The sequence below is a fragment of the Ochotona princeps genome, chromosome 28 (assembly GCF_030435755.1).
Source record: "Ochotona princeps isolate mOchPri1 chromosome 28, mOchPri1.hap1, whole genome shotgun sequence".
In the NCBI taxonomy this organism is placed as follows: Eukaryota; Metazoa; Chordata; class Mammalia; order Lagomorpha; family Ochotonidae; genus Ochotona; species Ochotona princeps.
The window spans coordinates 13,207,739-13,233,852 of NC_080859.1; the positions used below are offsets into that span (position 1 = coordinate 13,207,739).

The 26,114-nt window shown below is 42.6% G+C and overlaps 1 protein-coding gene across 4 annotated transcripts in view; it reads right to left on the bottom strand.

Moving 5' to 3' along the window:
* Nucleotides 1-13,711: 13,711 nt before the first annotated feature.
* CHD1 (chromodomain helicase DNA binding protein 1) overlaps nucleotides 13,712-26,114 on the bottom strand; it is a 61,461-nt gene continuing 49,058 nt past the window's right edge. For 3 of the 4 annotated variants that reach the window (XM_058656203.1, XM_058656201.1, XM_058656202.1), the window contains 9 exons: nucleotides 25,642-25,761; nucleotides 24,854-24,979; nucleotides 23,799-24,044; nucleotides 23,376-23,516; nucleotides 20,451-20,629; nucleotides 18,772-18,868; nucleotides 17,980-18,031; nucleotides 15,636-15,846; nucleotides 13,712-14,808 (listed from right to left, as the gene is read on the bottom strand). In XM_058656203.1, coding sequence (XP_058512186.1) covers nucleotides 14,481-14,808; nucleotides 15,636-15,846; nucleotides 17,980-18,031; nucleotides 18,772-18,868; nucleotides 20,451-20,629; nucleotides 23,376-23,516; nucleotides 23,799-24,044; nucleotides 24,854-24,979; nucleotides 25,642-25,761 — 1,500 coding nt within the window. In that variant the 3' untranslated portion in view covers nucleotides 13,712-14,480. The remainder of the gene's footprint in view (nucleotides 14,809-15,635; nucleotides 15,847-17,979; nucleotides 18,032-18,771; nucleotides 18,869-20,450; nucleotides 20,630-23,375; nucleotides 23,517-23,798; nucleotides 24,045-24,853; nucleotides 24,980-25,641; nucleotides 25,762-26,114) is intronic. The other variant, XM_058656204.1, reaches the window with a different exon arrangement.

Below are 26,114 nucleotides of genomic sequence, written 5' to 3' on the forward strand. Positions count from 1 at the left end.
GACGCAGAACTCCCAAGTGAACACTAGGGAAGCGGTCTCGCTCCTCCCTGATGGGATACTAAATGCAACATGTTCTGGCTGGGGAAACACATGTGTGACTCTTGGAGTTCAGAACTGTACCGAACAGGGTGGGGGTGCCTGATGTACACGTATTGAGTGACACATTCTATGTCACAATGAGGTCTGTGCCTAACAGGAGTCGTCCGTGCCCAGCTTCCTTTTCAGAGAATAAAACGGATACTTACAGGGAAGAGCTTCCTGCTGTGAAACAAAAAATGATATAAAGAAAGCCTAAGAAACCTAGTACCAGAGTTTTTTCTTTCTATGTTTAAAAAAAAAAAATACAGCCACGACAGCGGTCCGGAATGAGCTGGAGTAAGTCTTCCATCACTGCCTTTCCTGAGCAAAGATGGCTGCACTTGTTCCCACAAGCAGATGTCAGCGTGGGCCTGAACCCAGAACCAGGTGCCCTGCAGAGGTCATGAGAGCACAAAGCTTGCGGTTCTGCCCTTTGCTTACAACTTCCATCCCGTTCCTGTGTGTCTTCGTCTTCCAAGTGGGCAGGTTGCATTCATGCTCTTCTCACTGCTTCAGTGGTGTTTTCCTTTGGATCCAGTGCTACTCTGCACTGCTGGCCTTCTATCCAAACTGGGATGCGTAACTCCCCACCGGGAGGGGTGTGCTCGTTGGCGATGTCTCTATGTGCCTCTTGTAAACCGCGCACAGTGATGAAGATGGGGCCCTGGTACAATGTGGGGCCGGAAGTTAACACCCTCAGGCTCATCAGCATGATCATCATGCCAAGTTAGCAAATTCCTGTTGACTAAAATACATGGAAGTTGGTCCATCCAAGTCCACCAGGAAAAAAAGCGATGGGAAGATGTTTTCTGATGGAGCCTTCTTTATGGGTGATGGTCGGATGCTCTGGTTTCCATCTCAATAATGAAAACCCCAACTCCAGGGGGGAAAAAAGCAAATATTTTACTATTTGGTTGAATATGATTCCAAATCACAGGCAAATTAGCCGTATGGAAGTGGGGTGTGGACCTTCCATGAGTGACGTTTTTAGAAACAGAATGATTTTGATCAATACTGTAACACTGTCGAGGGAGACAGCAGTTCTCTGACAGCACAAAGGACTTCCAAAGCCTTCTCCGAGGATTCACCGAAGGGGGAGAATGAGGAAGATAAAGCTCTCTCCTGGAGAAACCTCAAGAGCAGTTGAAGAGCGGGGCCGTTGATGCACCGCCCGGAGTGCAGTGGGACTGCGGCGGGAGCCAGCGACTGGCTCCCTCTAAGTGGGCCTGCGTCGCTCCGTGCATGTCCACCCTCCTTGGAAGGGAAAGAGTTTTGAAACAGCTTGAGACAGCACAACATGGAAGCACCTCAGCATGCTGTGTCATGGGAAATTTGGGTGACATTTGGAGCCTTGGAGAAAGTGACAGTATAGGTCAGGCTTTGGGCACCATCAGATGAGGCTGCGGCTTGGGGTGTCCACATCCCGTATCTTAGTGCCTGGGATTGAGGCACAGCGTCCGTTCGGATGCTACTTTCGCTTTGCGTGCCGTAGGAGGCAGCAGGTGAGGGCTTAGGTGCTTGAACCCACGTCACCCATGTGAGAGCCGGAGTTCCAGACCCCTGGCTTTAGCCTGGCCCAGCTCCAGGTGTTGCAGACATTTAGGGGACTGAATCGGCAAACAGGAAAATCTCTTATCTCTCTGTGTCTCAAAAATCAAAATGACAAGGATGAAATGAATTGCAAATATATTTGGCCATGGGACCTTGATTGAGGATTTGTGTGGAAGGTTACGTTATATGTTCTATTTTGGAGGAATCAGCCTATTTCTAGAAGTCAAAAGTATGGCTGGTGGAATCGCACAGTTCTGAGTCTAAATCCACCTCTTTTATTCACTCTGAGTCCTACTAGAGCATCATACTTCGCGCATGGCATTGCGACGATTGAATTTGTGCCTGCATCTCATATTCGCAGCACTGTACCTGCTGCAGAGCTCGTGCCCGACACATCTTGCTCAAAAAAAGTATCTTTGCATAATCACATGTCCACCTTTGGGAACGGGCAACCCCCTGAGCTAATCCTGGAAACAAGTATGTACTTATGGGCCTGGCGTGGTAGCCTAGTGGCTAAATCCTCGCCTTGCAACCACTGGAATCCCAAATAGGTGCCAGTTCATGTCTCGGCTGCTCTACTTCCCTTCCAGCTCCCTGCTTGTGGCCTGGGAAAGCAGTGGAGGACAGCCCAAAACCTTGGGACCCTCACCCACATGGGAGACCTGGAGGAGGATCTGGGCTCATGGCTTTGGATTGGCTCAGCTCCAGTCATTGAGATCGCTTGGAGAGTGAACCAGTGGATGGAAGATCTGTCTCTCCTTCTCTCTGTAAATCTGACTTCCAAGAAAAATAAAATAAAATTTTTTTTTTAAAAAAAATGTGTATTCCCAGCGGCGTGGCCTAGCGGCTAAAGTCCTCGCCTTGAACGCCCTGGGATCCCATATGGGCGCCGGTTCTAATCCCGGCAGCTCCACTTCCCATCCAGCTCCCTGCTTGTGGCCTGGGAAAGCAGTCGAGGACGGCCCAATGCATTGGGACCCTGCACCCGCGTGGGAGACCCGGAAGAGGTTCCTGGTTCCCGGCATCGGATCGGCGCAGCACCGGTCCGTTGCGGCTCACTTGGGGAGTGAATCATCGGACGGAAGATCTTCCTCTCTGTCTCTCCTCCTCTCTGTATATCTGACTTTGTAATAAAAATAAATAAATCTTTAAAAAAAATGTGTATTTATACCCCTGTGAGCACTCAAGAACTTAGTGCTCAAAGGGTTTAACACATCTGTGAGAAGACATTTTATACACACACACACATATGCATGTTTGTATGTATGTATGTATGTGTCTCGAATGCCTCTTGCTCACTTCCTCAGTGAGCAGCCACCTGCCTTGGACAGATGTTCAGAAGCAAAGGGTATCCAAGGAACAAGAATCTCATGGAAAAGCTGCTACGAATCCCATGGGAAATCACTGCTAAACATTGCTAACCATGTACAAGAAGTCTTCAGGAAGTTCGTGGAGGGCCAGCGTGGTGGTATAGTAGGCTGATCCTCTGCCTGTAGTGTGGGCGAGGTCCACGCCCCGCGTGACGCCACGCCCCAGCCAGCGATGTGGAGCCTTTCTGTGAGGTCCACATCGAATCATTGCACCTACTTGAAAGAAAATGCTAGCAGAGTTTGGATAAACAGTCCTAGGAAACCGGCTCTCTTTTATAAATAAGCAAACACTAAAAATGACCCGTTTAATCGCTTGTGAACAGAATATCTAAAACGTTCGAGAACATTGTCATAAAAAGGTAAATATTCTCTCCATGACCTTACATAGGAAGCATTTGTTTAGTAGTTATAAAATGAACGTCGTCATCTTTGTCTGAATTGGTGGGGGCAAAACTAAAGAATGTTTAGTCTGTTTTGTGTGTGAGCACCTATTTAAACATATACCAGTCCAGACTGTGTAAGTCCCAGCATCAGGAATCACTTCACAAAGCTGTGCCAGACCTTGTCCTCTCATTAGAACCACATTCTTTGGCAATCGTGGGATGGGATTATGGATTCAATTTATAAAACAACTCCCTGCATTTGAATAGAGATTGCAGCATGCAGGACAATTAGACTAAGTACAACACAAAAGGGAAGACTTGCTCATTTACCCAGCATTTATGGAGTGCTTACTAAGTACAAAACACTGTATCGAAAACCGGAGATTGAGTCCCGAGTATTCCCTTAGCCAGGCAAAATTACAGTCCAGGAAAAGGAATATTATATTCAGCCTACAGGACTAAATGAAATGCTTTAAAATGGACTAATGTCGGTTTCATGTATCAAGTGGAATTCATTTCTGTCCTGATGTGTGCGTCTAGGGGCCTTGGCTGGGTGGTCAGTCCTGGGGTTCCACCATGTAGAACTAGCAAGTCTTCTGAGGTTGCAGGGGTCCAAAGTTCACTGGGCCAGACCATGATAGCCCACTAAGATGGCCAGCAGGCCATGGGAATTGTCCCCTGGGAACTCAACAAGAGGACCTCTATGAAGTTTTCTGTGTGACATTCACTCCTGCTCCTGACCCCATGGTTGCTCCTAGACAGTAAGAGAGAGAGAACATAGTAAGAGTGGCCATAAGGGTCCGGTGCAGTAGCCTGGTGGCTAAAGTCCTCACCTTGCGTTTGCTGGGATCCCATGTGGGTACCTGTTCATATTTCTCATGTTATTAAGAATCCTTTTTTCTCCCTTGGGGGGGAGGGGAACTGACTACCAGAATAAGTAGCACAAAATACAGAATTATCATTGAGTAGGGTGCCTTTTAAACTGCATTTTATTTTGAAACGGTCTCAAACATTTTTTTTCTGTGCCCGTCAAAAAAGACTTGTGCTCAAGCAGCGACTTAGACCATCCCAGATGATACACAAAAGCCCTGGTATGAAGTGAGACTAGCGAAAGGTTGCAGTGCCCTTTGTCATGTGCCTAACCTTCCGGCATGGGTTGTGGCGCGTCCTGCACCTGCCCCCGAGGCCGGTCAGCAGTCCCGGAGCTGCACCCCAGGGCAAGCCTGACTGTCATTCATCAGCATGGACAAGCCTGATGACTCCAGGCTCCCTGGAACATGTGACTACAGAGAAAGGAGCGAGGCTCATTCGCCTGAGGGCACTGGGAATTGATTGTGAGCATGTGTTATGGGAGTGTGGGTCAGTGAAATCTGGACTCAGGTGGCCAAGCGAAGAAGGTTACTTCTTCAGGTTACTTCTGACCTCATTTTAAGCATTTTATTTGTAGTAGGCATTAGGTAGGTTTTGGCGCGACCTTAAAGTAAATTGAACAAGCCAGTGGACAGTGCAAAGATCGCTCCGTTTCTTCATTTCCTGCTAATGAGTCTGCGATGACGGAGGAACATGACCCACGTGCTAGGACCCCCGCATCCCGTGTGGGAGACCCAGCTGACACCGCTGGGTCAGCCTGGTCTGGCCGCAACCGTTTGGCGAGCGAACCAGCAGCTGGAAGATGCTTTTCTGTCTGCTCTCTCTGTAACTTTGCCTTTTGAATATAAAGAATCGGTCTTTTAAAAAATACTCGCGGTTAAAAGGCAAGCAATAAAGTCACTAAATGAAAACTGGAGGCGATTTGTTTGAGAGAAGAGAGAAGGAAAGTTATTTTCACTCTACCTGCAGAATATGAAAGTGACCCGGAGGGGTGTTGCCTAACTCTCCTAAGGGCAGGGAAGCAGCTTTCAGGCAGGGATGTGGGTCCCTGAAGCCCCCGGGGCTGGGGCCTCGGGGCTGGGAACCCAGCTCTCCTCCGGCTTATCTGCTTTTGAGTGCCCTGCGGCTCTTGCCTGATGAGTGGGAATGTGGTTCTTCTGCAACCTCTTCCTCCTGAGACATTTGGCAAGAGAACTTTCCCTTTGTCACCTTTTCAGCATAATGTCTGTCGTGTGTAGATGAATACTGCGTTTGCTCGGGGATCTGACAAACTTGACTATCCAAAACACATCCAAGAAAAAATAGGAAAATGAAAATGTGTCTGAACTAACGAAGAAGTCTTACAGAATATTACAGGAAAATCTCTCTGAAAATTACTCAAATACATTCACTTCTATTTCCCCTCTGTGTGTTTACTGTGTATTTTTGCATCTTAATGTATTTGTGTTTATTACTATTCATGCATTTGCTAAGTATTTATTATGCATTAGTGTATTTTCTTTTTAAAAAGATTTATTCATTTTTATTTGAAAGGCAGACTGACAGAGAAGGAGAGACAAAAAGAAAGATCCTTCATCGACTGGTTCACTCCCCAAATGACCACAACAGCCAGAGCTGAGCCAGGCTGAAACCAGAAGCCAGGAGCCTCCTCCTGGTCTCCCACATGAGTACAGGACCCCAAGGACCCAGGCTGCTTTCCCAGGGAGCTGGATCAGAAGTGGAGCCACCAGGACATGAACTGGTGCCCACATGGGATGCCTGTGCCTGAAGGGGGAGGATCAGCATGTTGAGCCATGAGATTGCTGTTCCTAATGTATTTAATTCTATTTTACTTTTGAAAGAGACACAAAGAGCGGCAGAGAGAGAGCTCCACCCTCTGGTTCACTTCTCAAGTGCCCACAATAGTCAAAGCCAGGAACTCAGGCCTGGCACGCTGAGTGCCAGGGCTCCGCTTCTTGAGCCATCCCTGCAGCTTCCCCAGCGCCCCCTGTTGGCTGGAACCCAAGCAGCTAGAGCAACTACCGAGCCCAGGATTCCAAGACGCATCTCCGCACGGCATTGTAGCCACTAGGCTAAAACATCTCTCCCTACTTCTGTTTCAGGCAACATCCTTGCCTACTCAGCCAACCAATGTTCTACTCAACTGAAGAAAACACCAAAAGTCACCAGCAAGAAAGGTTGGTAAGAGCAAGAATATCAGCAATAACCAGAAATAAATGGGACAGTGGCTTTGCATGTGGAAGAGAGAAATCATACACAAATCATACATTAGGGTGAGAAAACACATTATCAAACTGAGATGTGTAAGCCAGTAGGCAGCTCAGCATTCCCTGAGGCCAACACGGAGAGTCAGCAAGACAAGGTTAAATGGTAATTGGGATCCACTAAATTAGAAGGCAGGAAGATGTAGTGACCAGTTTATAAATCTTTTTGATGAAAAGGGCTGAGGGGAAAAAAAAAACTTTGCTTTCGTTGACTACGTGCCTAACTCCATTCGCATCCCCCTGCCTTTTGTGTTTCATTTTAGATAACCCAGGCCTGGAAGATAAGCTACCCGCCATTTCTGAGGAGTTCTCAAAGTGACTTCTGGACTAAGCCGGGTCATAAAGATAGCTCAACACTGAAACACAGCGCTTGGGCCTGGGAGGGGCTCTGCAGCCCAAATCACTCTCAATGAACTGTTTATGAGGTGAGTGGAGGAGATGATGGGACAAGCCCAATAAATCCTGTCATCACTTTCACTGGGAGAAATCTACCGGGAGAAATAGATGGGAGAGGGCTCCGAAACATTCCTGGACAAATGGAATGAGAAGATAGTTAGTTGGGTGCAAAATGTTCTGGAAATTCACGTACAGTCTATGTGACATGCGTTTCCTTTTTTGAAAAGCATTCCTGGGGGACATAGGGGCACATTTTTTTTGGTAGTATAACAGAGCTAGCTCTTGTCTTTAAGTTATATAAATATGAATTGCATAACTCACTATCTTTCCCAGCTTGCTTTGATATTGGAAAGCTCAAAGCTAACACGATGACCCATTTTTCGTTATTATAAACAATGACATGGCACGTATGTATGGTTTCCATGAATTTTTAAATTTTATTAATTCTTCTGCCATTTTGAACTTGTTTATTTTATTATTTTGATTTTTGGAAACTTGCAGGAAGCTTAACGAGCGACAGTGTTCTGAGCACTTTACAAATACTATCTCATTCAGTTTTCAGAATTAACTGTTGTCTGTTATGGATCATTAAAAGCTCAACAGTTAGCTGGCATGCCGGCTTAGTGCACTTCGTGTTGCGGTAATAAAATGTTTGCAAGTGGGTAATTTATAAAGAAAAGAGGCTGATTTCCGTCATGGCGCCTCAGTCTGGAGCTCCAAGAGGGCATGTGGGAGGGGATTGAGAGGAGGAGCCAGGGTCGCTGTAGAAAAACCTGCTCCTGTCATAAGCCGCTGTCTCCCTCCCGAGGGCCTCACCAATCCTTCTGGGGGGGGGGGGGAAGGGGACTCTTTGACCGAATTAGTTCTTAAAGTCTCACCTTCTGCTTGGCTCTAAACATTGCCTTCCAGACAGAAGGTTGTATTCAAGCAGGAAGAAAAAGTTTCTTCCTTATTCAACATAAAACCTGCTTGGGAAACAACAATCATGACAACCGGAAACCTCACTTATAAAATGTCGTTATGTCCCAACGGGGCCAAATAAACCAGGTGTGTGTGAGTGTGTGCCTGTGTGTGAAAGAGAGAAATTCAAGTGATTTTCCAGTATTTCTCCAGGCCTCATATGGCCCTCTTCCATTGACTACTTACTTCACTTCCCAAATGGTCACTATGGCCAGAGCAGGACTGGTCCAAAGCCAAGAGCCAGGAGCATCTTCAGGTCTCCCATGTGGGTGTAGGTCCACGTTTGTGGGCCATCCTCCAGGGAACTGGATCGGAAGTTTATGTGAATTCATTTTTGGAGTCATTTTAGAAGTCTTGAGATGGCCTTCCTGTGGCTCAGTTTAACAGATAGTGTCATACTGCCCTCTAGTGGTTGAAATGGTCAAGCACAAGGGAGCTACCTATTGGGACATGTGGCATTTGGTTGCACAGGAATTTCCTTTCCTTTTACTCCATTAAACAAATAGCAAGCTTTATGAACCCTGGGCACAGCAAAAGGGATTTTGAAAATTAGGATTTGACAACTCCATGGGACATAAAAAAACAGCCGGTCTGCTTTTAATTATTGTTACGTGCTGTGGGCCAAGCAGAAGTTTGTTTTGCAGAGCAACCTAGACAGCGCGATTTCTGAGACAGAATGCAGTCGGCCGGCTGGCTTGCTGCGTTGTCTGCATAACTGTGGAGATGCACGTTTACCTCGGTGTCTGAATACCGCCCTCAACCCCTGTCCCTGGAGGCGCCAGGCCGGATGCTGACAGTCAACAGAGGGTGGGTGGTCGCCGCCCACCGGGACTCCACTGTGGCCTGGAATGCTGGCAGTTTTCATCACAGGAGACCTCGTGCTGTCGTGTGTATTGTCATGGATCCAGTCGCCACAAAAAGGCCCCCCTTCCTTTCCCATTTCATCAGACTTTCTGCTTTTCCCAGGTGACCAAGCTGGTGTACACAGAGGAAACGGGCACAGCTTAGCAGTGGTCACACCCACGGCCACCTCTGCCTCCCTACAGGCTCTAGACCCAGAGACCTGCAGGATCCCCTCTGTCCTCTGCACCACCAGTTTTCTTTTCCTACACACATTTGTGGAAACAACCCACCCTCCTGTGGCCCACAGCCTAGGTCCCTCTCACACCACAGTCACATGTTCTAGTTCCTAGCCTTATAAGCCCTGGTCATGCCATCTGGAATGGTCTCTATCCATCCAGCTAATTCTACTCTTGCCAAGATAAGAAATTAATTTCCTGCTTCTAATCAGCGAATTCTGTTCTAGTCCCAGCAACCATTAAAAAAAAAAAATCTTTGCAGGCCTGGTGCAATAGCCTAGTGGCTAAATCCTCACTTTACATCTGCCAGGAACCGGTATGGATGGATGCTGGTTCGTATCCCGGCTGCCCCACTTCCCATCCAGCTCCCTGCTTGTGACCTGGGAAAGCAGTGGAGGACGGCCCAAAGCCTTGGGACCCTCACCCACGTGGGAGACCCTGAGGAGGATCTGGGCTAATGGCTTCAGATTGGCACAGCTCTGGCCACTGTGGTCACTTGGGGAGTGAATCATTGAACGGGAGATATTTCTGTATCTCCTCCTCCTTGTATATATCTGACTTTGCAATAAAAATAAATAAATCTTAAAAAAATTATTTGAAAGAACAGCAAGTGAGAAGAGAGCACAGACGGTAGACAGCTCTCTCGCCTTGCCCTTCCTGGCCTGCCTTTTCCTTGAACATGGCCTGTGTGCGTGTAATTGCGTCGCCTTTAAAATAAACCTTCTCGTGTTGTGAGCTGTATTTCTGTCTGCACTTGCTAAGAGGCAAGCACCTAGCAAAGCAGTATCCAGGCCCAGGTTTGCCCACATCAGTGTCACCGCAGCTCTGTCCATCATCTTGAAAAACAAGAAGGCAGGACGTTCATGGTATTATTTTTTTTAACACATCACTTTATAAAGAAAGCAAACACGGGGAGAATTCACAACGCTCTCCGGCAACAGGGGATTTCTTCTTTGAAGCATAAAAATACCTGTAGAACAAATCTGTTTATACTTATCTCAATGAAAAAAAATTAAAACCAAACAAGGCTCAGAAATAGGTTTGAGGAAGACTCAAAAGGCTATAACCAGGGAGCTATGAAGGGCAAACACTGAGCAGCACCGCCAGTTGTCCAAAGTCACTAGTTTGCAAAGTCTAAATACTGTGTTCCAATGTAACACGCAGCTGCAAATATTGAAAAGAATTGTGTAGGTTTAATGCTTCCATCACAGACGAAGCCTCTTATTGTGTCCCCCCAATCTGTATTTGAACAACTGGAGTAGGATTAAGAATACTTGCTGGAGTAGGGTTAAAATCATTTTTAAAAAATGACAACAGAAAATGTCTACATATATTAACAGAAATGACTCCTTCTATATAGCTAGTTAGGGTTTTAAAATGGTATCCAATTTGGAAAATATTTTGACAGATTTTTTTTTTTGCTTATAACCTACATCTGCTCTTAGCCTGGAAATATATTCACTCTAGAAAAAATTTAAAATATATATACTTGGAGAACCGTATCTAAATGCTCACAGCATCTTTAGCACCATAGCAGCCAAGACTGGAAATTCCAATTTCCACTCAGTCGCTAAATGGAGAAGTTGCAGAATCCTGGGTACAAACGGACACTACACACCAGCGAGCGGAGGACTGAGCTGTAACTGCAGGAACGTGGACGGACTGCCAGAACGCTATGCTAAGTGACACTCGGGCTCGAATTTGCACCACTGGGACGGCTCTGTGGTTGCTAGGGGGCAGAGAATCGGGGAAGATGGAACCGTTTTCACGTGAAACACGGTGGCCATTAAATAGCTGTATGATTTGTCAAAAACAACCCACCACACAACTAAGGGAGAAATTTGTGCAAACATTTTTTTCTCAGGATAAGATAGCAAATTCCAGTGGGAGAATGAGTTCTTTTGCTGTTTTACTTAAACATTATTGGAAATGCAACACACATATTTCATCTGCCTCTTCACTAGAAAGCAAGTCCTAGTGTTTGTTTACTGTTTACAATGTCTCATTACTTATTTTCATTATTTCATGATTTCAGGCTCATTCTTGGAAATGTTACATCATCATAAGTCAATCTTTTGGGGGTTCTTACAGCAGCAATGAAAGCATCTGAATGAAGCAAAAACAGAGCTAGAAGCAAGGTGCCTGAGGTACAGGTTGTTCAGTGCAGCAGGGCTGCTGGGTTTTGTGTATTTTTACGATTAGGTGTTTCCTCATTGTCTAATGAAGTGAGAACCAGGGCATGATGGGAGCTGAAGATATCAGCAGAGAAAAGGAGAGGGGAGGAAATGCAGACAGCTAGACAGACAACAGAAGTTACAGGATAGCAATACCACAGGGAGCCCACAAAGTACAAAGAACTGGGCAAAAGGCAACACACGGGCCAAGAAAAGAAAACCAAACACCTAACTCTGCACAGTAAAACTGGAGACCACCAGAGACAAAGCAAACTTCCCAGTTCTAAAAGCAGACAGGAAATCAAGTTACAACCGACCAGTGATGGTACAGCTGTGCACCCCAATCTCAATTAGAAACCTCAGTCTTCAATGGCAAGATTGAAATACAATCTACATTTTGCACCGGGGAGTTTGTGTATCAATGCAATCCATACTTGTAGTTCAGCCTGACAGTTTATACTTCCTCGGTCTAAGGGCCATTGGAACACAAAATTAAAATTATCTCATTAATTTGGGAGTTTGAACTACCGATTCAATTTCAAATAAAGGTAGGATTTTTTTTTCTAAGCTAAGGGACAAGATGGTTATGTATAAAATCCAGTACATGAAATCCCACCAAAGAATTTATAAACAGGCACTTTAAAAATATCGCCCATCTCAAGTCTTGTCTGTAACACACCTCACTTCTCCCTCCCTTCTTTCAACTATTTGTACAGCTATGACTGTAACATATAGACCAGAAACAGTGAAGCAGTACACACAATCAAGGCATTGGTCCTCATGTAAGTTCCTGATACAGCTCACAAGACTACTGAACTCAACTTTCACTATAAATCACAGAGGCATTCCAAGAAAGTACATGGGCTGTCACACAAAATCTTAAAGTGCTCTCATTTGATTAAGCCACTCACTCTAAACGATTACACTCCATCCCACTGAAAACTAGTCCCTAATATGCCCTACACAAATAGTATCTTCTTTAGAAGCAAACAGGCCATTGCTTTAGGTAAACATCATTTATTTTATATTATGAAAGGAAGGTCAGTCGATACAGTACTGTATAATTACTCATCCCTGAAAAATTAAACATAAATGGTTAAAAATAGCAGAGTATGAAAAGACAAAAGCAGCACACTTCATAGAGAATGTTCCTGTTACTTGCACGCACTAATTTTTTTCTCGTTAATTTCCCATAAATTTTTGGCTTTTTTATGTAACTTTAGAAATTATCAACATAGCTTGTATTTCAGTTAACGTTGTTTTCCACTGAAATTGGTTAATGAGCTGGCTAAATAAACTTAGTATTGTTTAAAAAAAGTAAGGAAGGCCTATCCCCTTTTCTCTCAAAAAATGTGATTTTGTTCCCTGAAACACAATATAAATGCCTGGCTATTACAAGGAGCTGAAATAGAACACGGCAACCCGGATCCATTGGCTGTGTCGACATTAAGACTTCATCAACATTGTAATGTTTAGCTAAGTCCTGGAATAATGAATGTGGGTGGGAAGGAAAAAAAAAAAAGGAAACAGCTTAAAATATTGTGCCATCTCTAGTCTTTCAAAATTTTTATACCTAATTGCAAATTAGGAATGTAAAAACTTGAGTTCTTCCCTCACCGATTATTTCATATACAAGGAAACAGACCAGGACGCGTCCAGACAACTGTCTCTAAAATCATTTTTAAGAAAAAAAGGCCAAGTTAGTGTACACAGTATAAAATGTACCCATAATTAGTTAAAAGGGACATACAAACACTTCTGCAGATTTCCCACGCTGCTACAAACGTGGCCGGATGTAGGAGTGTGACTCTTCAGTGTCAAAAGTCAAGACTGAGCCTGGTAATGTCACAGCGTGCCTCCAAGGGCCTGAATCAGAGATGAACATGTGTGGGTGAGCAGGCCGCCCTGTGAACCGGCCCCTGCAGGGGTGGAAAGAACTCAGCCAGGCCTGAGTGCGCCTTCCATGGTTTTCTGAACAGTCAGCCATGGTGCTGCGTAGTATCAGTATGTGACTGAGTACCAAAATACTTTTTCTGTGAAGTAAATGCTACTTTAGCAAATGTTAGTGGAATAACAACATAGTAGAAAATTACAGGAGCCTGTGTATCCATTTTTCTTAAATTTAATTTGTCATATATAGGGTTTCTATGTACAATCAGTGTGCACTGTAACAGTTTCATAATAAAAAGTCAATCAAAGTTTTCTAAAATGTTAACCTGGCTGCATAGCACATTTGACATTATTGCCCACATGAGGAAGGAGAACGAGTGGATTTACAGTAACTTTTGGCCATTTGGGATTCTCGAAGTGTTCATGCACCTACCCATTAAACCAAGTGCTTTGGAAAAGGGCTTCCCAGAGCACGGGGTTTAGACTCCGCGTGTGAGCTCATCATCTCACCATGGTTTTTTTGTTTTGTTTTGTTTTTTAACTACAAACACAATATTGTCTAAAAAAGAGGGGGAAGGGAAGAAAATGACATTTATCTAATAAAATATTCAATATAAAAAGAGAACCAATGGAATTATTACGTGGCCCCTTTCCCCATTTTTACATTCTAAACAATGATTCCATCAAGACAAATCATTAAAAAGTGTTATTACACTGATTTTTTAATAAGAAGGCCTGAGTTGGTAGGGAAAGGAACAGTCAAAAAAAGCCTGAGAAGGGAAAAAATAAGGAAAGCTCATTTAATCCATTTACAATAATTTACAGTCATTTTTTTTTGTAAAAAGGCATAATAATAGATCACAAACAGGAGATTCCTGGCTATATTACAGATATAAGTACAGAATTTAAATATTCAAGCTTGTGATGAAAAGCGGCAAGGTGGTCGCAGTGTACAATGTAAACAAGTAGCTTTGGAAAGTGAATAAAGTCCTTGAGTGTTTTTTCTTTATTAAGAAAAGAACTCTCTTTCATTCCTTCCTGAAACATGATCACAGGTCAGAGTAAAGTTCATATACAAACATAATTTAAATGGAGGTCAGTCTAAAATCACTGACTTAAAAACAGTTTTATCCAGCCTCTGTGGGAGGGCAGTGTTGAGGTCCCTGTAATAGTAAACATTTTCCATTTCTTAAAAAAAAAAAAAAAAAAAAAAAAAGGAAAAAGAAAAAAAAAGAAAGAAAAAAAAAGTACTACAATATTTGTAGTACAGTGCAGCATAATCCTTAAATATAAAAATATTTTCTTTTCTGTTGGGATAATAGACCTTGCATCCTGGAAAGAAGTAACAATACTGCTACTGATAGAAGATCTGTTTATATCTTTCAAGTCACGTAAGGCAATTACTGTGTTGGTTATGAGATATGGCTACAAGAAGCGTCCCAGACGACAGCCCTAACGGCTTCTGTTATGTCTTCCGACTACTCCAGGTGTGCTCAGGCGTGCTTCTGTGTTCCACTGCGTGTTCGAATGGGGACCTGGAGCCGTAAGGAGACCTCTGGTCCAGGGGTGACCTCGGGCCACTGCTGGAGACTCTGTGGTCCATCTGCCAGTCCGAGTGATACCTGTAATCCCTGGAAGATTTATGGTGTGTGTATTCAGAACCTGGCCGATGGTCTGGACGGGAACGGTGATCAGCATGCGGTCTGTCTTTTAAACTTCCTTCCAGGCTTGCTCTGTGATCTCTACTCCTGTGGCCATCCAGCTTCCTGTGTTTCTCTCTATCACTGTAATACCTACAAGAGATAGCAAAACTTTCAGATTTGAATGTAAATTGTTTCTAGATAAAAAATCATTTTATAAAGGGTAAGAATATTTTTAATTGCATACAAGAAAAGTGTTTTATTACCAAAGTATATAAATCAACTTAGAAATTTCTCTTTGAAAAAACAATTTGATTCACCAACTCACATGGCTGAGAGAGCACACTGACAGTATCTAAAGGTCTGGAAGTTGACATTAAGATAACTATTAGTTATGCAGAATATCCCTGATATCAACCATGAAACTATGTGAGAAAAGTCTGAAAAATGCTAGAATATAGTCTAGCGAAAAAATGTGTATGGAAGTAACTGTTAACAGGATGCTAACATGCAGTCAGAGCTTCCTTCCGGGCAGGCGCAGTAGTGGATCTTGCTAATCCTCCACCTGGGATACTGGCTTATATCCTGGCTGCTCCACTTCCCATTCGGCTCCCTGCTAATGGCCTGGGAAAGCAGTAGAGGATGGCTCAGGTACTTGGGCCACCAGACTCACACAGGAGACCCAGAAGAAGCTCCTGGCTCCTGGCTCCTGGCTCCTGGCTCCTGCTCAGCCCAGCCCAGCCCCAGCCCCAGCCGTCGTGGTCATTTACGGTGTGAACCAGTAGATGGAGGATCTGTCTCTCCTCTCTGTAAATCTTGTACTATTATGCCTTTCCCAATCTTCTAAACATAATGAGCTTTGCTTGTTGACTATTACAAACAAGGTGAATTATAGAAATGTATTTCAATACTCTAAAAGCACACTTTCCTACGCTCCACAAACTGCCAGGAGCACATTTTAGGCTGGCTGTCATTTATACCTGCTGTCTTGCTTGTAGTGATCCCACTCCCGATGGTCTTTCCCATTGCTGAAACAGGAATAGGGTCTCTTCCTAGACTCGCTTTTCTTGTAGGCGTCTCCCTGATGCCGCTCCTTGTGGTGGTCATGGTGCTGAGACAAGTGTCGCTCAGAGGAGTAGCCGTCCCTGCTGCTCTCATCATGATTGGTACTCTCTTTTAATCTTTCCACATCTAGGAAAAAGAAAAAAAAAAAAAAAAAAAGACCAACTTTCATAATGACTTAAAAGAAGTGTCTGAATGTCAAAACAAACTCAATTCCCAAAGCCAGGCAGGGGAAGTTTTAAACAATTTCTCCAAAAGCAGTACCAAATTTAAAAAGGGTCACTCAAGTTTGAGATGTTTAAAAGGCACAAATGAAAAACAAAGACCACTGTCTCTTGGACAATTATCTGCTTTCGTGACCTTCAGATAGAAATAATGTATCATTATTCCAATCAAGACGGCAGAATAAGGTAAGGACACATTTAAACATTAGCCACTGTGAAGCAGAGAGGGCACACTCCAGGAAACGGGAGGACAGAACGACAGCGGTGGGGCACCTGGAAACTGACAGACGCGGGAAAGCAGCAGACACAATGGTGTGGTGCTGCAGTGACTGATACCCCAGCGGCATTCAGCGAGCAGAGACCTGAACCGCACTGGTACCCGAACTCTACCAGCAACCAGGTGGGAAGGGATGTTCACCGGGAACTCAGAAGGTGGACCTGGACAAACAACTTCCCATCCTGCTGGTCTGTTTGATTGGACCAGGAGCAGAGACAGAGTGGCGGATCCCAAAAGGGCAGTGCAGGAACAGGGTTGGATTTCACAGTGTGTATTCAATGAAGTAAGGGAAAATTTAACTAATCTGGAGAAAGAACTGGGAAACAACATCCAGGAGGGGCACAGAACTCCCAGCAGGGTTGACCAAAAGCTATCTTCACCACGACACATGACAATCAAGCTCTCTTCAACTGGCATATAAAGGAATGCCAGTTAAATTCACAGGAGACCTTATAGGCCAGAAGAGAATGGAGCGACATATTCCAAATTCTAAAAGCAAAAAAATTGTCAGCCCAGGATAACGTACCCAGCAAAGCTTTCCTTTGTTTTTGAAAATAGCTCATCATCAAACATCACAGATAAGCAGACTGGATTAAGAAACAAAACCCATCTATTTGTTGCCTTACAGAAGACACATTTCACCAACAAAGATCAGCAGAAGCAGTATCTCATGGATTTTGATAGTTTTTAGTTTCATGTCTTCAAAACATACTTTCTCATTAAATTCTTCACTGACTCATAGAGCACGGAGTAGCATCATTTTACTCAAGAAGGTTTTTAATTTTTCATTTCTTCAGTGACACATTAATCATTCAGTAGCGATCTAACTTCATGGCATTTTTAATTTCTTCTTTTCTTCCTGTTGTTGATTTTGTTTTGTGGCTTTTCATTTAAGGGGATGTATAGTAACTGTGTAAATGGAGACTATCATATCCAGATGTGAGGATACAATGCAGTATGCAATGAAACTGTTAACTATATCCTGTCAATAGGATGCTGGACTCTGTCATTGTCTATGCCCGCAATGATGGACACAGGACTGTTTATGATGAAACATACTATAGTAATAATATAGGAGAACTCAGTGGGGGAGAGGGACTTGGGGAGGGGGATAAGGGAAATCCTAGGGCCTATGGAACTATATCATAACATGATAATAATTCGAATTAAAAAAAAAAATTGAAGGAGAAAAATATATCACTATTCCAAATGAAATACAAAGAAAATTCTACAATTTCTAGAAAATATTAGACTATAATTTCTAGGAACTAGTACAATACTAATTGATAGTTGATAAGGTAAAACAGATTACCGTTAGAAGAAACCACCTATTTTCTCAATATAAACACTTTCAGGGGCTGCTGTTGTGCTGTAGCCAGATGAGCCACAACCTGCAAGGGCAACCCACGAGTACAAGCTGAACCCCACAAGCTCCAGTGCCCAGCCAGCTCCCTGCTAGCGCTCCTGGGGAAGCAATCACAGACGGCCCAACAACTGGGGTCGCTGCCACCCAGGAGAAAATCTCTATGGGAGTTCCAGGCTCCTGGCTGTGGCCGTCCCAGCCCTGGCCTTTGGGATCACCTGGTGGGCGAACCATCAGATGGAAGATGCATCTCTGTAGCACTGCTTTTCAAATAAATAAATTTTTACACACAAAAAAATTCCTTTAAAAATAAGGTTATTTAAAGTAAACCCCCCCCCCCCCAAAACAAAACAGTTGTTAAGTCTATTTTTCCAAAATAATTAGTAAAGCTTGCTTACCTGGATTTCTTATTGCATGAACATTCAGGCTGCTGTTCTGGTCACTGTTTTGCTACAATAAATACACACATATAAGAATCTTTTATGACTTTAAATACTCTTACAAGACAGTGGGAAATACTAGGGAAATCTTAATCATGGACAAAGCTCTCATGTGAGCTGCTAGAATGTACACATGGAACATATACAGATCTATGACTTCAGTTATATGTAGGCACTGTGCAATGACCGTAAGTAAACGACTAACACAGTAGCCTTATCCATGTCCTTGTTGTCTGACCCAGGATGCCATCCAGAGCTCCAGGTTTTCCACTCAGCACCACTCTTCTGTGATATGTCCTCCCAGCTTCTCATCTTCCGGTACCCTGACACTTCTGAAGAGCACTGGACAAGGATTCTGCCGACTACATCTCAGTTGGCTTGGGTATTTTCTCATGTTTAGGCTGAGGTCACACACTTTGGCAACAATTCCACAGAAGTGACAAGCTTTTCCCAGTGCACTAGATAGGTTCGTGTTGGTAAGCCTTATTACAACATGTTTAATATGTAGTATCTGGGATGTTCCATCTATACAAACTTACTCCCTTTGTATTTAAAACCACCTTAGAGAAGATCTCTCAGCAAGTGCCAATGCCCCGATTTCATGACTAAGTGTAGCTGCTACCACTGTGATGTTCTAATAGTGATTTTATACACTATTCCTTCCTACATTTATTAGCCAAATTCCAAAGGAAAGAATGTATCATGGTCTTCATGGCTCGTTGAAAAAAAAAATACAATGCACTAATTTACCTGAGATTCTTGCCGTTTCTTAATTGCATGCTTATATAATTTATGTAATTTTCTTGCATCAAATTCAGTAAACTTAGATACAAAAATCCATAGGTTTCTAGAAGAAAAACAGGCAAATTAACCTAATGGGACATATTCGTTTTTTTATGGGACTCCTTCCCCTTAAACAAAAACACACATAACAGCATTCTATGGAGCGAACTCCGGAGAGATTAACTCCTGGATTTCCTTACGAAACCTTCATATATGGTAAGAGCCCAATGATACCAGCATTTTTACATTTCTAAACTTTGTTTTATAATTTTCAGGATAAAAAGCAGAAATCAATCCTAATGTGAAACATGTCAAATAAATGAAAACTAACAATTCTGGCAGAGACTCACAGATTTGTATTACCTAAATTATCTGTAAGAGGCACAGGCATGTTAATAAAGCAGAAATATCATAAACTGACAGATTATTGTTCTAAATAATCTACCCGGGAGTAACATGGTCCAAGTGTGCCAAACTGCTGTTTGTGAGGCCAAGTGCTGGCTCACTCTTTGCTGCTACGCTTTTGGTCTGGTTTCTGGCCAACATGCCAGGAAGGAAGGGTCCAACTGCTTGGGCACTACTACCCACCTGAGACCAGATGACCTTCCAGAACCTTGGCTTTTTTTTTTTTTTTTTTTTTAAGATTTATTTTATTTTCATTACAAAGTCAGATATACTGAGAGGAAGAGAGATAGAGAAGAAGTGGAGCTGCCAGGATTAGAACCAGCGGCCATATGGGATCAAGGCGAGGACCTTAGCCACTAGGCCACGCTGCCAAGCCCAACCTTGGCTTTTTATTCCTCACTCTTCATGACTTCTTTTTTTTAATGGGGTCAGGGGAGGAAATGTTATCTTATAATGCAGGTGTGATGCCAGACAAATTAACTGTCTATACACGGCTTCATGTTCTCTAAGCAGGAGTACTTACTGTTCACTTGCCCACTAAAGCCAAGTGATCAAGGACCAACTTCCTAATTCCTTTCTCTACATGGGGTCCTTCTAAAGTTAGTAACACGAGTCCGGGTTGTTTTGTTGTGTAGTTCCACTGCACATAGCAAAGAAGTCAGGGGACTGTTACATGAATGCTAGTGCCTGGGAAACACCCATTTTATTTTTTCCTAACTTGTCTCACAGTCTTACTTAATACTGATCTGATAATTTCCAAGTTCATTTTTCATAGGGCACCAGCTCACATGCGTAATTTTAACATCAGTTATATTACTGTTGTTCTAAAGTGAAAGAAAATAGAAACCTGCAATTTACATCAGCTAAAGATGCTAAATTTTATGATTTTATACCAAGATAAATCACTAAATTTAACAACAAATTTTCCATGACGCTCCATTTTCTGTAGAAATTACTGAAAGCAAGTTGATGAACTTTTAAAGATTTTAAAAATACACTAGAATTTGAATTTTAATGAAACATCTTCTACTATTTCTTAAAGGCACAGATAGCATCTGTCCTTAAGACTCACTGTTAGGTAAGTCTAACATAAAGCCAGGTCAACTTTAAAAAGTAAACAATCATCCTCAGATCATGTGTTTAAATGACATTTTGCTAACAAAACTTCAGAAGTAAAAAACCCTGCAGCATAAAAGGCAGATCATTAAATAATCTAACATTTCCTGAGGTATGTCACTTACTTTCTCCACTGCTTAATTTGCTCAGGGTTTGTATACTCTCTCAGACACTCAGTGATGTGGTCTCCAATCTTTATCAAGCACTGTCTCGTGTGTTCCAGCTGCTCTCTTTCAGAAAGGCCTTTCTCGGGGCGGTCGAGCTGTTTTAATGCTGCTTTCACGGGCCTCATTCTTTCTTTACACTTGATGAGAAAAAATAAAACAAGCCCATGCATGAGAATAACAGATTTCAACAAGAACGACTTCCCTCTGTGATCCCCAACTGAGTAGATCAGGCGCGGAGTGAACACAGTCAGTGCTAATCGTCACCTCACAGCTCTCAGACTTGCTTAGCAGAGTTTCCCCCTCTCTGGCTTCTTCAGGAAATCAACACTTTCACTGTCACTTAAAATGAGTCTTTGTGTTACCTAAAAGCTTAGGCTTTCACTTCTACCAGTAACTTTTTCTTATTGTAACACACCTCCTCTGGATAGCTGTAAATACAGACTATGAAAAGAAAGTAAAATGTTTCAAAGTATAATACTCCACATCCAATACTATATAAAAGGCAAGATTTAAGTAAACTTCACAAATAAAAAACAAATTTAAATTCAATATTTTATTAATGATGAACAATGGTTTAGTTCCAGGAATTAAAGATAGGTTCATATTTAGACAACTCTTTGGCTGATCAAAAACCATTAATTTAAAAAAGAAATCCCGCTCTGCTGTTCTGAAGGCCACACATAATATATACCGGACACTCGACTCTCGCCTGTGGGGATGACTTACTGCTGTCTAGGCTAATGGGAAAGTTTTCTACCAGTACTGTAATCATGAATTCTTAGTAAAACTAGACTTTCAGCCAGACTTGATGCCATAAAAATAAAATAAAATAAAATAAAATGAAAACGGTCTGGGACATTGCGCACACAGCACAATGAAGTGTGTGGTCCAAGGCCTGGCTCTGCTGGTAGGAATTCTTAAAAGGGCATGACAAATATTTAAGCAATATTAGGGTATGCCAAGCAATCAGTAGGAAATGAATAAAGGGGCCATGAAATCATTATTCTCTAGTGAGGGTACTGAAGAGCAGGGGGAGCATCACAGTGGCTTAAACACAAGTGGGAAACTTCCCATCTTTGAATTGTAACATTTGGTTATTAATACCTGTGACAAAATAAACTTTTATCATTTGACTAACATCTTAATTACACAAATTGGTATAAAAGATGCAGATTCATTCGTTATATTCTGGTTCTACAAGTGAAATATATTTACATGTGCAAATATAAATACACCTTTCAGTCATTTCCTGTAACGATATAAATCCCTGTCCAAGTTTTGAAAATTCAACGTTTATCCCTAATTCTCCAGCTTTCTTTTCTTCCACAATTATCAATGAATTTTATTCTGCAGCTGGGCTTTCTTACTCTGGTCAACCTGCTGTGAAAGCTGTCTTCAGTAACACCCTTCTACCACAATTACCGCTGCCCTTTGAGCTGTCCTGAGGGGAGCACCGCTCTCAGCATTTCACATTATCAACTCATTTAGTGTTCACAGCCTGAAAAGCAGCCTTCTCCAAAGCCAGTACCACCGAGTACATACAAACACGCCGCTTCCCCGCACTGCCACTTCACTGTGAAGCTCTCTTCAAAACTTGTATCACAAAACGCTTCACGCTTGAGAGTGAAGTAACAATTTAATATTTTTAAACTCTGGAAAAGGGCAAGCAGAGGATCTTCCTCACTTTGTGAGAGTACGTAGAACTAATATAGAGAGGACAGAGAGGAAGATCTCCCGCCGATGATTCACTCCCCAAGTGACTGCAACGGCCAGTGCTGCGCCAATTCGAAGCCAGGAGCCAGGAGCTTCCTCCAGATCTCCCATGCGGGTGCAGGGTCCCAAGGCTTTGAACTGTCCTTGACTGCTTTCCCAGGACAAAAGCAGGGAGCTAGATGGGAAGTGAGGCTGCTGGGATTAGAACTGGAGCCCATGTGGGTTCTGGCGCATTCATGGCGAGAACTTTAGCCACTAGTAGGCCACTGCGCCGGGCCCAGATTTATATATTTCTTAAAAGGCAGATTTACAATGAGAAGGAGCAAAAGAGGGAGAGAGCGATCCTCCATGAGCTCTTACTCTCCCAACAGCAGCAATGCAAAGAGCTGAGCTGATCCAAGCAGGAGTTTCTTCTGCATCTCCCATGTCGGAGCAGGGGCCAAGGATTCAAGCACCCTCCACTGCTTTCCCAGGTCGTGAGCAGGGAGCTCAGTGTCCATGACAGCACTGCAGGCAGAGGATTAGCCACCACAGCGGCCTGAACACTGTGACTTTTATTCCATGGTTCTTTCCCCCTACTTTTTGGAAGAACTCCATTTTTCACTTTAACTGAAGTTTCTTTAAATACTATCTATAAAAAATTAGAAAAAGTTTTTCCCCTTAATTAAGCAGTCAAACAGGAATCAAAGTTTAAAACCCTAAAACTGGAAGGAAAACATTCATTGAGTACTACCTTAACTGTTTTCACAAATTTTTCCTAATTGATTCCAAATTCAAATATTTTAAATTCAAATCTAAGGCGAGCACGCACTGTTGTGTAGTAGCTAAACCACTGCCTGAGATGCTGGAATCCTTTATGGATGCCAGCTAAGGACTCAGGGCCCAGCACCCACAAGGCAACCTGGAAGTGGCTCTAGGCTCTTGGCTTCAACCTGGTACAATCCTGGTCATTGAAGCCATTTGGGAAATGAAGCAACGGATGGAAGTTCGCTCTCTCTCTGTTGACTCTGCCTTTCAAATAAATGTATAAATACACACATTAAAAAAAATGGAAATACACAGTTTTCATTATAATCAAATTTAAATAATTATTAAACACTCTGTAAGATAAAACTGCAATTTCAATAAAATGACCTAATGAATTAATCCTAAGAACGTTGACTTGCTTACAATGCTGAACGTTTTCTGATCCAGCTCTTCCGACTCCTCCGATATAGGCACTGGCTCACTGCTCGCAGTGATATGGACTGGAGCATCTGACATGGCAGGTCTCTTACACCTTTCCTTACTTTCAGACTTGGATTCACTTAACTGCAGACAAAGGAAACAAAACACCCAACAAGACAAAAAAAATTAACACTTCCAGCAAACAATCACTGTCCCTATTCTGTGTTTATTCTCACTTGTTTCCCACTTTTATTAAAATACCCTGCAGCTTTAACCCGATGGGAAGGCACAACCACAGTGCTCGGGCCTAGGCTCTCCTTCACTGCACACCGTGGCCTTGAACGAGCCGGAGGCAGCCGTGTAACTGTGAAGTGTCAACAGGATGCTGGCTTGTACTTTCTACATTTTACATAGTGATTTGCGTACCTTTTCTTCCTTTATGTCTTTTTCTTTCTGCATAGCTTCTTTTACTTTGTTTTCTCTTTTTTCTTTACAATCTTTTTCCTTTATATCTTTCTTATCCTCTTTTTCTTTTATCTCCCTTTTAAGTTCTCTTTTATTCTCCTTTTCTTCAGGTTCCTTCTTTATACAAACATCTGGCTCAGGTTTTTCTTCACCGTCTCTTTCTGTTTTAGTTTTTTTATTTGGATGTTTCACAGAAGTGATCTCATCCTAGAAAGTGCAAGTATAAGTATGGCCAATGTATTACTAACCTGATTTTGACAAAGGCTAATTTTTCTTTGCACGACTACAGACGGTGTATATGTGGATTCTGAGTAGCTAGTTCAGAATCCCAATGATGCATGCACTGCTTACTTTCTTATAAGCTAAGGTGAGCCAGTCTCATGCAAAGTCATAATAAAGAGACAGAAGCTCACTTATTTAGCAAATGTTTGAAAAGGGGCCCGGCGGTGTGGCCTAGCGGCTAAAGTCCTTGCCTTGAACGCACCGGGATCCCATATGGGTGCCGGTTCTAAACCCGGCAGCTCCACTTCCCATCCAGCTCCCTGCTTGTGGCCTGGGAAAGCAGTCGAGGACGGCCCAATGCATTGGGACCCTGCACCCACGTAGGAGACCCGGAAGAGGTTCCAGGTTCCCGGCATCGGATCGGCGCGTACCGGCCCGTTGCGGCTCACTTGGGGAGTGAATCATTGGACGGAAGATCTTCCTCTCTGTCTCTCCTCCTCTGTGTATATCTCTGGCTGTAATAAAATGAATAAATCTTTAAAAAAAAAAAAAATGTTTGAAAAGGAAGGACCTTAGCTCTGTGCCTCAGGTGATATTAACATCTCCTGGAAGGGGAGAATTCTACTCTGCGTTATGAACCATTCACACACGCACACTCACTCACTCATTCCCATTCACAGCTTTCAGTACCTAAGAGCTAACTTGCAGGCTTTTTTTCAAATGTAAAATTAAAGGCTACAAAATATGGCCATGTTCTTCGTAACAACGGTTGCTGCTCCGAGGTACACTCTCACCTTATCATCATCTTCATCAGACTTCTCTGAGGCCAGTGGAGAAGAGTCACTTCTTATTTCCTCTTTTACTTTCATAGATTTTGATTTATTCTTCTTAGTGCTTATTTTTTTCTTCTTTGAACCTCCCTAAAAGTAATTATTTTCATTTTAAGTAACTGCCCAACTATTTTTGAAAAAATTAATAACAAATCTAAAAGCTAGAAACCCTATTTTCTCTCCAAACATCTGTTGTTAGGAAGCTACATTAATCTTAGAAGTCAATCAAAGTGACGTAACAATGAGTCAAATAGTTACCAATGTGAACAGTATTAACCAAGCAACCACGGTTAGCTATTTTTTTAAAAAGAGGACTGGAGAGAATTCAAAAGCACTTTTTGTTTTGTTTTTTTTACCCTCCTAGGTTATCACCACTTTTAACTAAAAACATCAGTGGTGCCTGAAAATAGCACTAGAAATTTTCTAAAGGCTACGCTGGTGCCTCTCCTTTGGTTTTAGGGTCCCTTCAGCACAAGCTCAGTGACCCTGTCACTGTCCCTTCAGGCCTTCAATGCCTCCACACACAATCATCTCTTGCACAGGCAGACCCTCCCAAGTCCCACACAGATGCCTCAAACCATGGACAGCACCAAATTCTAAATACATGTTTTTTTCCTATATATATATATCCATCGTACACTTTAATTCACATATTAGGTAGCACAGGAGATCAATGATAAAATTATGCACTTGTAAGCTCATGGTAACCAGAGCATACGTCATCACACTGAAGCATCTGAGTCTTAACTTACGGAACCAGAGAGCCTCTGAGCTTTCTTTGCAAGGTCTCTGCTGAGTAACTTGATGAGGTAGTCTGCACGCGTCTGCAACTGCTTTGCTTGTGGTTTTTTATCAGGATCATCAGGAAGAATCTAAAAGAAGGTAAATAATTCTTTTCAAGTTGTGTTTAGTTTTTTTAAAAAAAAAACAAATTTAATGACAAAACCCTTTTTAAAAAAATGCATATGTATATAAAATTCACCAAGTGTTACAACACTCAAATGTTTCTAAAAACAAGGAATTCAATTAAAACACACTTTAAAAATATTTGCCATAGGTAAAAAAATTTCACCAAAACTTCTAAAACATTTACCAAAAATCACTCATATACTACCTTCCAAAATAAAAAATAAAAATGAAAACAACAGTTAAATGTTCTTTTGGGTCCAGTGTGAAGGCTCGGTGGCCGTATCCACACATCGGGACCCCATATGGGCAATTGCTT